Genomic DNA, 13,950 nt, shown 5'->3' on the forward strand with positions numbered 1-13,950 from the left:
CTAAAACAAAGCCTGGAGCTCCTGCCTTCAGCACATCTCGAATTTGAGAGTTTTTTGGAAGGAAAAAGATAACTCTGAGTACACACTTCAGCTGAAGCACACGCTCAAGGGCTTTGCTGAGCTGGAAGTTCAACCCCATCACTAACAGAAGGGGGTTCAAGAAACAACCCCTTCTCTCATGCACCCAAGTAACAGGAACATAATGAGAAGGACAGCATCTTTTAGAGAAGGAAACTCCCCAAAACCATTGCTTGGGTCACAAACTTAAGAGGAGGTGAAATGGGGAGGGGGGACTGGTGCAGAAGATTCTCCTATGGAAACTGCAGGAGCCCTGCAAGGGGACTTCTGGGGCTGCCAGCCAAGGCAGGAGACATGCGGGAGGATGAACAAGGATGGAAACAGCCTGTCCACTCCTGTAGGCTACTGGCACAAACCCCATCTGCTCCGGCACCCGGAAAGCCAGCCCACGCCGAGATCTGTGCAAACCTCCGTCAGAAAAGCAGAAACAAAGGCGATGCCAGGAGACGCTCGGGCAGGGACTTGGGTGCTGCCCTCCGCCTCATCGCCAGAAGGTGCTGGAGTGATCCCAACCCCAGCAGCTTTCCCAGGACATGTGGATCTGTCACTTCTGGGAAGGGAGTAAGCCCGGTGTCACAGCTTCTGGAGGGCGACCTCCTGCCCCCCTAGAGGTTCACAGCCAGTTGGGCAGGCCAGGGGACACGCAGGAAAAGTTGATCTAATTTATCCAGGCATTTTAAGAGCTTACAGCAAATGCTTCTGTATAAGGCTCATCAGGAACCGAAGGCATTATGGAGAGATTAGAAACTGGCTGGGAGCAGAAAATTAAGAGTAGGAATAAATATTTGATTTCCATCCTTCTCTGCAGGAAGCAGAGGCTGCTTCTCACCCAGCTGGGGAAGAAGAGAGCAAGACAGGACCATTTATTTTTGGTACGCCAAGCCTTGCAAGAGCTGCAAACCTGCGACAGGGCTTAAAAGGTGGAGGAAACAACAACTTAATGGTGTTGCTGGCTGGAAGGAGTAATTACAATGACTTCCACATATTGCTTGCTTCTAAATTAACCAGGGGCACTCAGGAGAAGCCCTGTGTCTCTCTAAGGGCAGCGGCTGGAAAACAACATTATCATCATGTGCAGTGACACGACAAAGTCACCTTTGGTGGGGGAAATGAAGGAAATTTTTAACAATGCCATGGAGCAGGCCTTGTGGCTGGGGACGATGCACTCCGCTGGGACACTGTATTGTGTCTGCATACCTAAGATGGGGGGGAAAGAGACAGAGGAAACCCAAAACATGGGCAGAGCAGAGACAAGGGCACTGTCAGGCTGTGGTGGCTCAGTGAGGGCTGGCCCAGGAGGAGCTGGGGGGGCAGACAGGCGGATGCAATAGATACCACCTGCATGGTCTCCTCTATCTCCCCACCAAGGGGCTGTTAACACGCTTCAAGGGGAGGAAAGGGACTGCTCTTTCCCTTCCTAATGTGCATGACTTGCTGCTGCAGGGCTTTCTGCAGGCCCAGGGCTTAACCAGACTCAACCCCCCCAACCCTGAAAGGGCTTTGTGCTGCAGCAAAGAAGACCAGGTCTGACATAGCAACAGGAAACCTTCAGGCCTGGTGGCTGTTAATTATCAGGTTTGAAAAGGAAATGCAATTCCTGAACCCCTCCAGCCCCTGCCCAGCTTTCCAGAGGGCACCATCAGCCGTGCCAGGGACATGGGCAGCACTGGGACCGCTGCCTTGGGGTGGGCTTTTGGGAGCTCCTGTGCTCTCTAACATGTGCAGCCTCTGCTCTGGCCTCGCAGGTTGTGGCTCCCTGTGGCAGGTCCCCTCAAACAAGGTCAAGCCAGCCCATGCTTTGTCCCAGGGAGGTGACAATTCCAAGGCCTCCATTACCCGCACTGACCTAGCAATGGGGGTTGCCTTAATTGCCTCCTTATGCCTCTCCATCCTGGTGGGAGCCTCCTCCGCTCCCTCCCGGAGCCAGGAAGGCTCACTAAGACTCATGTGGTGCTTGCACGAGGAATGTGCCGTGCTTCCAGCTTCTGGCACAGCAACACCCCCCACACGGCTGCTAGCGCTGCGGCAGAAGGCCTTACTAGAGGTAGCAGCTGTTACTAGAGGTAGCAGCTATGGAATCACATGTGGGGCAGGCACTGCTTTCCCAGCAGACCAAGGGATCTGGCTGTCCCAAAGCAGGTTGCTCTCTCCAGAGTAGAGGGCTGGGCTGCTTTTTGTTTCCATCCATTTCTGCACATCAGCATCCCCATCTGCCTTCCCTCAGCTCAATGCAACATGGCGGGGCTCTGATCCCTGTGAAATGGGGCTTCAGCATCTCCATGGAGCCTCCTGAGCGCTCCTCCTGCCTCTGGAGAGCTGCAACCATCCCACCCACCCTGGGGCAGCTGCAAGGGGGACCTCAGTGTGTCCCAAGACCTCACCAGGGACCTCTGCTTATACCCAAGGTGGTGCAGAGCAGTGCTCAGCACCTGGACTGTGGCTGACAGGCAGGAGAGTGACCCTACCCCTCTGCATTATCGCAGACAGGAGATGGGGCACAGCAAGGCCTGTGCCCACAGGGTGACGGGGAGGTTCCAAAACCTGGGCAGAAGAAGCCAAGGAGAATCTGGGTGCCCGCTGCCTGATGAAGAGTCAGCTTGACATGTGGTCTCCTCCTGCTGTCAATGATGGGGATGGGTAAGAGAAAGTGTGAGACAGTATATATGTTACATATACATACATTTTGCAGTTGGTGGTTACATTTCTGTTTCTCAGCTGAGAAGTACAACGCAGTCTAATGTCAGGCAGCAAACAGCACTTCTCTGTTTTCAAGCATTTCACTGTGGCTGCTGAAGGCAAAGGGCTGAAGGAGTCTCCGTCTGTGGTAAGTGGTGAATAAAAAGGACCAGCCAAAGCAGAGCATCAATTACAGCTCCGTACGGATGCAGAGGGACAAATCAGACACTTGCTCTAGACTCACATTCACCTATAGGTGGGCCCTTGGTGTCTTTGTGTGTAAACTAAAGACAGGGCGATATGAAGCTAGCCGTGTATCTACCTTTTCCACTAGCACCTAAGGGACCAGCACATTGCCTGTGTTGCCCCAACAAGGCTTTGACTGGCTTGCAGGGTTTTAGAGAAGCAGACTGCAGAAACCCTGCACTTGGGGGTCCAGAAATGAACTGCTCAGGTCTTGCTAAGCCATAGCAGATGGAGACAGGCCAGCGGGATGCTCTCCTTCCTCAGGAGGCATCTCTGCCTTGCAGTCCTGAGTATCACTCACCACCATCACGAAAGACACAGTGTTCCTATCCTTCAGCCCTCTGCAGCGTTGGGTTTGGCCATTTTCCCTTAGCTTTTCACCTAGGAGCTGCTGATGAATAATCCTTACAACCAGTCCCAGCATTTCCCGAGGGAAGCACTCCCTGGGGACACAATGATCAAAACCAAAGCCCATTTAATTGAACCCAGAATCACATGTACATGCAAGCTCCCCCTCCCCACACACACGGACATATGCACACACCGCCTCACACTGACTCGCTGCTTAGGAGCAAAAGTGGGTGAACTACACAGGGATTAAAGCATTAAAAAAGCCACGGCAAGAATACAATGCTTGAAAGCGCTGTATCCCTGGAGAGATTAGAGTAGCTGCCTGGAGATAAAGTAACGATGATGGAAAGATCTTCTCCCTCACAGAGATTCTATTCCTAATTATCTCCTCTGAAAAAAAGAGAAAAGATCTCCCAGCTTTTATCTGTCTCTCGATAATTTCAGCTCTGCACCTGCCTCGTTGCAAGAGGTCGATGCTTGCTGAAAAGGAGAAGGAATCAGTGCAGGAGGTAGGAGCGGTAAGAGAACAGGGGGGACAGGAGGCAGTGCTTCATTTCTGTCACCACCAGTAGTGAAGGCAAAGGGGAAGATGAACGATCACTGCGGTGCTGTCTTTCTGAGCCCAAAGGCAGCCTTGCTGCCTCCACCACTTGCTTTGTCAGGCAAACGACAACCAGGACATCTGATCCACTGCGACTCTAGTAAAAGAGACAAGATGTCCTCCCTATGGTTGTAGGGCAGCGCTTGGAGGTGAGGGAAGAGGAGTTCTTCATGAGCTCGCAGGGGCAGGAGTGTGCCCAGTCTGTTCCTCCCCATCTTTTCCTTCTCACACAGCTAGGAAGCCATTATTCTTTCTGCAGCCAGCCAGCAGCGAGGACGTTTCAAACATACACCAGCACGAAACATCAGCCCATGGCAGGGGGTTGGAACTGGCTGAGTTTTAAGGTCCCTTCCAACCCAAACCACTCTGTGATTTTATGTTCGAGCCACAAGCCACCCCACAAGACAAGGATGGACGCCATTAGAGACCCAGACATCATGCCCAGCAGCTAGGGCTTTGCACAGCAGAAACCCTTCCCCTCGCTGTTACGCTGGAGCTTGCTGCTTCTCCACCTGTACGCATTTCAAACCAACGCAATCCTAGACCCGCAGGAAACTGCTTAAGCCCTGGTTTAGAGGCACACGGTGTTAGGCTAGCAGGGTGCAAAGACAGCACACGTTTCCTGGAGAGCCGAGGTCAAGGGAAACCTCAAAGCAAACGGGGCCTGCACATGCAAAGGCCACGGAGGGTGGGAAGGCAGGGATGAGTTCAGTGGGGATGGGGATTAGCACAGTAAGAGCTGTCTGCAAACTCATGACCCATCCTCACAGCGGCTGCCTCTCCCGTACAATGGAAACATTAAAACCCACCGAACTGCCCCAAACTGCTCCAATCTTTACCCTTGTTCAGAACAAAAAGCAGAACGATGACCCAAAAAGGGTTTAACTTAGGAAACGACCAAGCCCCCAGGCAGCTCGGCTGCGGGGGCTGCCCAGAGCCCACCCCTGGTACCAGCCCAGCCAAAACCCGCCCAGACACCCCGGAGCAACCGGGAGTGCCGGGAGCCCGCCGGAAGCCCCTGTTCCAACCGCAGGCCAGGGTACGGCGACAGGCACCCCGCAGCCAGCCCCGCCGCCACCCCGCAAAGCCCCGTGCGCTACCCGACACGCCAACCCACCAATCAGATGCGCCGGGAGGGGCGCTCGCATCCAATGGACGGTGAGGTGGGTGGGACTTCCCGCGCCGGTTGCTACGACAAGCACGGCTCTTCCTTAGCAACCGGCACTGGGGTGGTGGCGCTGGCCGCGGCGGCGCAGGTGAGGCCGCGCCCGGAGTTCGTTCCCTTCCCCGTGCTCTGCTGCGGGCCGCCTGACGAGCCCCTCTTTCCTTCCTTCCTTCCTTCCCGGGGGGCTGATGCCGGCGTGAGGGGGCCGCTTCGGGTGTGCGGCCCTCTCAGGCCGTGTGCCGACTCTTCGGTGATGCCACTCTGGGGGGCCTTCCTTGACGTGCCCCCTCGGTGTCCAGTGGCTCCGGCCGCTGCTGCTGCTGTGGTGTGGCTTTCCCGGCCCACGGCCTGCCTCCTTGTCCGTTCTTTTAAATGGCGTCTCCCCGTGGAAACTGCCGCCGGCCCATGGGGCAGCCCCCGGCCCTCCTCGGTCTGTGGCCCCGGGGTCGTCCCAGAGAGAAGCTGGGTGTTGAAGTGGCTCCTGGTGTCTGCCTTGCTAAGAGAGGCAGGTGCCGGCCAGGCGGCTATTCTGTCCTGTGGAGGTTGTGGTGGGGATGTCTATAGGTCTTATAGTCCCCCCATTTGAGAGCTGGTAGTCTGTTAAGATTTGGTGCTTTAGCCAGCATCTCTACATGCTTGGCATAAATGCTTGGTCTGTGTAGTGTTGCCTGACACCATGTTTGTTTTGTTTTCTTTTTAGTGTCGGATCACCCTTGTTTCTTCTGAGTAGGAAAGTGCTTTGAGAGAACCAGAGGGAAGATAATAGAATCACAGAATGGTTTGGGTTGGAAAAGACCTTATGATCATCTAGTTCCAGCCCCCCTGCCACAGGCAGGATGACAGTGAAGTGGTCAGAATCTGCCAGTCAGAAAGTGCTGTGCCTCTGCATTGCCCAAGTAGAGGCAGGTTGGTTAATTGGGCCCAGAGGCATGGTCAGGCTTTCCCATCTGGTCCTCCTGAGCTGATAAATGCTTGGGGATGTGAGGAGCGAGTGCGCAAACCAGACCAAGATGTTCTTGTTATTTCTGTCCAGACATGTACACCAATCCTGTTCCTAAAATACTCATCCTTCACTTGTCGTGCGCAGGCTGAAACCCTTGTGGATAATAGTGTCCTGGGAAAATCTTTTTGGAATTAATCAATAGGCTGATGTATTGTTCTCCCATCCCTTGTCAGAAGCTGTACCCTGACTCGGCTCTTCCCTCAAGTTCAATTGGTGCTTCTGGGAAATGCTGTGCTCTTGGAGCCATGCTTATGGCAAATGATATGATTTTTAAATTTGCTTGCATTAATGGTCTGTAAGATAACACTCTTAAGTGCGTGGGGGGGTGAAGATGGTAGTAAGCAACGGCAAGTAACCAAGATGGGTTTAAAAATATCCTTGTAAGAGTTTATTGGCCTTCCATTTTAATTCAAAGCTTTCTTACTCTTTTCTGTGTTTGTTTTTGTTCAAGCAGCATCCTCTGGGCTGAGAAGATTCCCCTCCTGCTGAAGCTGCTCTGCCTGTGCTCACAGAGCCACGTTCCTGTCTGCTGTCTGTGCTGCAGCACCTTGCTGAGCTCCAGGCAGTCCCTCCACCCCTTCCTGGGGTCACTGTGGAAGGACCATGGCAGACACCGGGGAGGGGAAAAAGGAGGAGGCTGAATATAAAAGACTTCACACCTTTCCACTGATTAGGGTAAGAAGAGGGATGGATTATGCGTTTGCTAGTGTTACAGATATGAAATTCTATCTTCCTTCTACCAACCTTCCAAACTAGAATTTCTCCCAGTGAGTAGCTGCTGTGAGAACGTATGTCCTGTGGTGGGATCCTGGTCATCACTGCTGCTTTCTCCCTATCTTTGACCGCTGCCAAGGAAACTCATTAGCCATTGTTCCCTGCCCTCAGACAGGGGAAGCCTGGGGCAAAGTGATCCATCTGATAGACTGAACATGCTGCCTTTGGAGCCCTCTTCTGTGTTCTGGATGCAGCTTGCTTTTTTTTTTCACTAGAGGAGCTGGAGTAAAACTTCTCACTAGCCAGCCAGCCAGCAGAAGAGGAAGAAAAGGCTGTGTAACTTAGCAAAAATTAAAGACTGTGGTTGGAGCTGAATCAACAGGCTTTCCCTTCACCTTGTAACAGTAAAGGTCACAAATGTATTTACCTCCTCCTTTAAGCTGTGCTTACTTAGTGCTAGTCTTAATGTTAGATAGAGAAGAATTCTGCGTTGGCTGGGACAAAGGAACAAATGGATCACTTGTAATGCAATAAGGCATTTTCACATTTACTGTTCTCTGAAACAGTGGAAATGCTTGGTGTACAGACAAGCCTGTGTTGCTGGTGATGCCCCCCCCCACCTTGAAGCAGGCATTAAAAGTCACAGGACTAGCTGCCTCTTGCCCATGCCCAGCAGTCTATGCCCCTGCTATACTCTGTGCAAAAGTGAGGGCTACTTACTGTTTTCTTGTGTCTAGCTGTTATTTTTCTGCTTAGTTCCTTTTGTTGGTTTTCTCTTCCCAGCACACAGACATGCCGGAGGAGATGCGTGTAGAGGCCATGGAGCTGTGTGTCACAGCGTGTGAGAAATATGCTACCAATAACGAGGTACTAGCCACATCCCAAAATGGCTGCTGCAGCTCAGGGAACCTGCAGAAGCAGGGCTAAGGGTGCAGCGCAGAGTGGAGTCATACCCTGACGTCCTATTACTCTCTTTCTGCACTGAGCAATAGTAGAGGAAGGCAAAGATCTTGTCTAGATCTTAGATTCGGTTCCCTTTGTCAGCAAGGTCCACAACAGCACTTTGTTCTCCTGCAGGAAGCAGAGATTGGTAGCAATGCTGCCTGCCAAACCATACCCTTTTGCTGATCCTGTCTTTCGTGTAACATGCTTCCACTCTGATCATAAAATGCCCTGTGTCCCAGGGCTTGGTTCAGAACTGTGTGGAGATTCCTGTTTTAGGGATGAGTACATGAAAGTCTTTGAACCTTTAGGTACAGTCTGTGAAGTCTTCTCTCTTGGATTTTAGCCTCCTGAAGGAAATTACTGAGACCATATAAATAGGGGGTGATGCAGAAGTTATGGCTTTTGGAAAGGTTGCCCTTAACTTTGATAAACAATGATAAAGGAGGGCACAGCTTGCTCCATGGGCATGGCACAGACTGCTTGTTGCTGGAGCAGTTTTATGTTGGAGCAAGAAGACAAAGCTATGAAGCCAGATATTCCTTGTGTCCCATCATGCCTGAGGTACCTCATGTCACTGCAAAATCATCTTCTCCTTTTTTTAGATCAAGCAGGTTGTGATTTGGGTGAAGCAACAGCCTTTTAAAAGTCAGCCTAGTTTCAGTGTTTTGGTAATTAGCTGGAGGAAGAAAAAAATGGACTCCTATAAAAATAGCCGCAGCTTAGTGACCTGAATCTCCTCTCGTGCTCACTGCACCCCATGTAACTCTGTCAGCATCTAAGCCAGAACTCCTGCTTCTGACTGTGTGAATGAGGGAAATGATTGCTAGATGCAGTTCTTTAATTTCTCCTCGCTGCTGTGTGAGAGGCTGCTGTAAACACAGACCTGGTTTACCCTCGGGCATGGCTCTGGGGAGCTCCCAGTTCCTGCAGGACGGTGGCTGTACCTGTTGCCCATGGCTTGAGTAGTCTATTGAAGGGAGAAGACAACTAGGGTGATGTTTGCATAAAATCTCACTGTTTGCTCTGTCTCACCCTATGCTCTCCTTACCATTCTCCAGAGTGCTGCCAAGATGATCAAAGAGACAATGGACAAGAAATTTGGGTCCTCCTGGCATGTGGTGATTGGGGAAGGTTTTGGCTTTGAGATCACTCACGAGGTGAAGAATCTGCTGTACATGTTCTTTGGTGGCAGCCTGGCCGTGTGCGTCTGGAAGTGCTCCTGACATCTGGCTGGGTCCCAGACTTGCTGCATACAACAGATTTCTTCCTTTTCTTGACAGGTTTTGTACAATCTGGAGGTGGGGCTTTATTTTTAATAGTTAAATGTCAAGATTCTTTCTTTCCATACTGACGTGACAGTTCCATAGGATACATATAGTTGCTGCGTGTGTGTGTTTGTATAAACTTGCAAAGCTGTCCTGTCCTTGCTCATGGGAATTCTCATCTGTCTGTGGCTCTTTCCTTGGTGTCTGAGCCGAAGCTGGAAGGCGGTGGGAAATAGGTAATCTCACGACACGCTGCAAAGCTGTACAGCAGCGGTAGGAGGGGGAAGTGAAAGAGGAAAGGTGCTATCTAGCCCTAAGGGGTTTTTTTCCCCTCCCACTTGTTCCACGTTGTGTCCTCTCTTCTCTGCCTTCCCCAGTACCGTCTGGTATAGGTCTGACCAGCACCTGTCTCTCCTCTCTCCGAATACCATCTTCCCCGATCCTAAGATGTGCAGTACAGAACTGGCAGTGCCAAGGCTGCCCGTGGAGGTGTGAGCCACAGGGAAGCAGACCCGGCTTGCCCTTCCCCACTTCTTTTGGGAGAGTACAACAGCTGAGCTGTCTGGGTGTAGGAGGTTGCTATGCAAACTGCCCCCTCCTTTCTCACCCACTGCTTACTGAGATAGCATGAAAACACAGGCGGCTGACGACGCCTGGGGAGTGGGTGAGAACTATTCATAAGGCTCAAATGCCTCCCTGTCAGTTCTTGGGGGTGTTGCAAGTGCTGTGTACTTTCAGCATCTTGTTTGGAGGCTGAGGGAAGAAGGAGGCTCCATGTGAGATATCACATCAGAAGCCTCACATCTTTTTGGACTTGCGTTCTTTTAGCCTGTTCATTTTTTAAAGCTGTCAGTGCTGGAGGATGGAGTGAACGTCAGTGTATGTTACGTACATGGCTTATTTATATAAACCTGGGGAACTGTGTTTTTACAATAAAAGTTTGGGCAAATGTCCTTTTTTGTGTCTGTTCTGAAATGAAAATCCCAAACTGGAGGATGAGGAGAAAAAGTAGTTCAGGAAACGTGGAAGTAAGCAAGCAATGGTGTAGCTCAGGCAGAGGACGGTCTCCATCCTGTATGTTTCCTGGGCAACTCGTAGGTACCATCTCATCCTCCCTATTGAGTCCCTTTCACCAGTGCAAGCAGTGATGATGAGGAGGGCTGCCAGGCCCACAGTGCTGCTGGCCAAAGTCCACTCAGCTGTCTAAGCAGGAGCAGCAAGGCAGCATGCTGGTGTTCTCTGCCCAGCCAGTGGGCCTCAGCTCTGACCTTTGTGTTTGTGTCTTCCTTGATTTTCAGGGTTTTCCTCCCAGAATGTGACCAGCAGTACTGCTGGCACTTTGTGTTTTATGAGAGGCCACGCTTGAATCCATAGTTCAAGTCCAAAGGACCTTTCTGCATTAGTGCCTGCAGTGGATCAGACTGGTGGAGGCTCTTGCAATTCCTTTTGCTCCTGTTCTGAACTTCAGTGTGATGCTAGAGATGTCCTTCCTCCATTTTGTCATGTCAGGAGCTCTTCTATAAGCCAGAAATCAGAGTAATTTGAAGACAACTAGAAATTATTTCAAATTTGGACCATCTGTGCTGGCTGGGCCCAACACCTTCTCACATAATTCCCTATGGATCAGGTGGAAGGGAACTGCAAGGCTGGGGGGGCACATAACTGGTACCATAACACCAGCCATGTGTGCTGGACCACAGTGGCAGGATGGCTGTGCAGTGTAGAAGAGTCCAAATCCCTTGAGCTGTCTCTTGGTGTGGTGACTGCCTTGCTCCAGCTGGCTGCCTTTACATGAAGACGGCACTGTTGCCTGGCACTTCCTGCAGCTGGCATATGGAAAAGATTGTTTTCTCTTCCACAGCTTTCTACCTCTTCTAGGTTCTGAGGGAAAGGTAAAGCCAGCATCTTTGCAGTGCCCTGCATTGGAGCATGGCGATACCTTCAGCCATGCCACAGTCTCTTTAATCATGTCTCCTTCACACTAATGAATAATTAACTGCTGTGTGCAAATGCAGACATGCTGGTCATGAGCATCTCTGCAGGGTCATGGTGACCTGCAGGTGACCACAGGGACCTGCTTACCTCAGCACACAATCTTTTGGCCTTGCTGCCAGTTTGTTATCTCTTTAGCCACCAGCTGACCAAAGCTAATGTCTCCATGACCCGCATCAATGGTAAGCAAACGTTGACTGCTCCCCAGCCTTCTCCAAGCATGAGCGTGCAACCAGATTGAGGTGAGCTGGGTGTGAATTGTACAAGTGACTCCAGGCCTGTCACTCCCCCAAGGTAAGTGCAAGGTGGCTCACAGGAGAGCAGCAGGCTATTTTGTTTCCAAGGGTAATAGCTTTCCCACAAGATGTTCCCATGAAGAAGCCAACCCATCTTACCTGATTTGCGTGCCCTGTACACAAAAGCATGAACCTCAGCTTCCCAAAACAGCTCTGTGTCAAGGCCCCCGCTCTGATAGGCAAGTGTTCAATAAGACAGATTGGTTTGCCTGCCCACTGCAAGTTGAGCCATGCTGTGCTCGCCCCTGTATATTAACAGATTTTTGCATTCCTTTGGCTGTGGAACTGGCACATTTTGGGGCATGTCTGTATCCTAGAAGCATAGAATGGTTTGGGTTGGAACAGACCCTAAAGCTCATCCAGTTCCAATAGCCCTGCCATGGGTAGGGACACCTTCCACCAGACCAGGTTGCTCAAAGCTGGTTCATGCATCAGAGGTTGTCTCCTGAGTTTTCCCGCAAGAGACACCCCTGCCACTGATGCTCTGGAGCCTCTAGGCCCTACCTGCTTTTGACTATAGAGCTGCAGCCTCTTTTGCTGAAGAATTTTACCTTACAAATTTCCACCAGAAAGTTGGGAAGTTGGCAACAGGTGCCTTGCTATTGTGCTCTCGTCTCCCTCTCATTTCCTGCCCCTTGCGTGTTGCTGCCATTACCCATCAAAGCATCGGGCTGAGTCAGATGTAGAAAATGAGATGAAAAACGCACAGTGATGCATCGGTGCCAGCCAAAATGACCCTTTCTATCTGCCCATCCTGGAAAGCTGTGATAGCAGCTCAGGGGGCTGTGCTTCATGACTTCAGCCTTCCCCACTGAGGGGAGATGGGAAACATCATTATCAGCTGCTGGGGAGTCCTGACTCGGTCGGTGGTGGAAATGTCCTTGGATGTTCCTCTTGGATGTCCTTGGCTCTTCCTCTGCCCCAGGGGTGGCTTGAACCTGCTGCGAAGCAGGGAAGGTGCTGGGAAGATGGAAGGAGAGATGGTGGGGAGGGGAAGATGGGAAGAAAGAGGTGCGAATTCAACCGCTTCTCTGCCACGATGTCATGGCAACGAGGTACGTCTGCACGCTGTCAGGCGACGGGGGCAGGCTTTGAAGCTCTCCAGCTCTTCTCTGTGACTGCAGGCGCGTGTCTGACTCCCTGAAAAATCCTGTGGTTAATATTTAATGCCAGCATTGAAGCGCTAAGGGTGACAAGTGCCCCCACCTAACCCCCCGCTTCCACTTTCTAATGGGATGCTAAAGCAAGGTGAGCGGTAGGATTGCAAGCTTCCCTAGCCCAGGGATGGGACCCTGCTCAGAAGGATGGCTTTGGCCCGTAGGGTCTCTGTCCTCTTCGGGCTCCAGGATGCGGGAGGGAGGTTTCAGTTTGGAGCTGGTCTGGGGCACCGGAAAGAGGGGGGGTTTGTGTCTCCTCTTCCATCGGTCTCCCAGGGCTGGCTATGGAATAAAGAAACCCGTGGCCCTGCCCTGGGAGCCGAGCCCAGCTCCTTTGATGTGAGCTGTTAGCACATGGGTTTTGTTGGTGTTTTCTTTCTGCTAGGCAATGACCTAACGATCCCATGTTCCAGCTACAGCCCCTCCTAGGTGCCTTCTTTCCAAACCCCACGTCCGGGCTGGATCCAGCAAACCTTCCGCAGGAAGACACCATGTTCCCTTCCCTGGCGGCGGGGGGAAGCCATCTGCTCCCCTTCCCAGCTCCTCCTGCAGGGCTTCAAGCTCACGAGCCGGGCAGGAAAACTCTCCTCCTCCCGGCTCGCTCCGGCTCCCATCGGCCATCTTGTCGGTGCAAGGCTCGGGAGGGGAGCGCGGAAGCTGGCTGAATCTGGGGCGGCTGATGGTGTCAGCCACAGATGGTTTCCAGGCAACTGTCACACTGTGGGACATGGAGAGCCAAGAACACTGCGAACACCGTGTTCCCTCCTCCCCGCCTGCGACGGGAATGAGCCTGGCATGGACCAAGCCCGCACGAGATGGTGCAGAGAGGGCAGCGGGAGAGAAAGGGCAGTGCCGGGATGGCACTGGAAAAGCTCTTCCCGTGTACAGCCTCCTGCCCGCTGCTCACCATACCCTCACTGGGCTGGAGCGAGGATGGCCAGGCTGGCTGCTGGTATGTCACGCAGCAAGGAAGGACCACTTGGTGCATGAGGTTTCGCCTGCTCTCTGCATCATCTGGGAAATCAGAAAGAGGAAATACATCGCTCCGGATTTCCAATTCCTCGGGCTCGTTGCGGGTGTTCCCATGCTTCTCTGTCCCTTCACAAATCCAAAGTTCCCTCCCTACAAGTCACCAGCACTTTTTGCCCATGCAGCCCAGCTCTGTGTCCATGGATGTCACTGGAAAAGTGAATTCCTGATAAAAACGGGCTGCCTTCCCCCTCCACAAGCTGCCAGCGCTCAGTGGGTCCTGCTGCCCTTCTGTGCTGATGCCTGAGGGAGCAAGCAGCATCCCCACTCCTGCCTGCCCATCTCCCCTGCCTGCTTCAGAGGCCCTGCGAGCATCCCTGCCCACGAACCTTGCCTGCCTGGCAGCTCTTCCTTACACTGCCAAGCCCAGCTTTTCCCCTCCCAGCGATGCTGATGCTCACGTCCTCTTCATTTTACCTTATCTGAGTGGTT

The 13,950-nt window shown here is 52.2% G+C and overlaps 1 protein-coding gene across 2 annotated transcripts; it reads left to right on the plus strand.

The window, feature by feature from the left end:
• The first annotated feature begins 5,143 nt into the window (after positions 1–5,143).
• DNAL4 (dynein axonemal light chain 4) lies at positions 5,144–9,997 on the plus strand. Of its 2 annotated transcripts, XM_065665110.1 has the most exons (5): positions 5,144–5,208; positions 5,818–6,023; positions 6,575–6,795; positions 7,618–7,701; positions 8,838–9,997. In XM_065665110.1, exons 3-5 carry the CDS (start codon positions 6,724–6,726, stop codon positions 9,000–9,002), a joined length of 321 nt encoding a protein of 106 aa, XP_065521182.1. In that variant the 5' UTR covers positions 5,144–5,208; positions 5,818–6,023; positions 6,575–6,723; the 3' UTR covers positions 9,003–9,997. The 2 variants fall into 2 exon arrangements, with proteins under 2 accessions (XP_065521182.1, XP_065521181.1); XM_065665109.1 differs by lacking the exon at positions 5,818–6,023 and having other exon boundaries at positions 5,149–5,208.
• The last annotated feature ends 3,953 nt before the right edge of the window (positions 9,998–13,950 follow it).

Source organism: Lathamus discolor, chromosome 1, assembly GCF_037157495.1.
Source record: "Lathamus discolor isolate bLatDis1 chromosome 1, bLatDis1.hap1, whole genome shotgun sequence".
Taxonomy (NCBI): Eukaryota; Metazoa; Chordata; class Aves; order Psittaciformes; family Psittacidae; genus Lathamus; species Lathamus discolor.

Bases quoted from the DNA above. Each gene is read 5' to 3' on its own strand.
- DNAL4 (XM_065665110.1), top strand. From the start codon at position 6,724: ATGGCAGACACCGGGGAGGGGAAAAAGGAGGAGGCTGAATATAAAAGA. The intron at 6,796-7,617 runs GTAAGAAGAGGG...TTCTCTTCCCAG, and splicing joins ACACCTTTCCACTGATTAGG to CACACAGACATGCCGGAGGA. The intron at 7,702-8,837 runs GTACTAGCCACA...ACCATTCTCCAG, and splicing joins AATATGCTACCAATAACGAG to AGTGCTGCCAAGATGATCAA.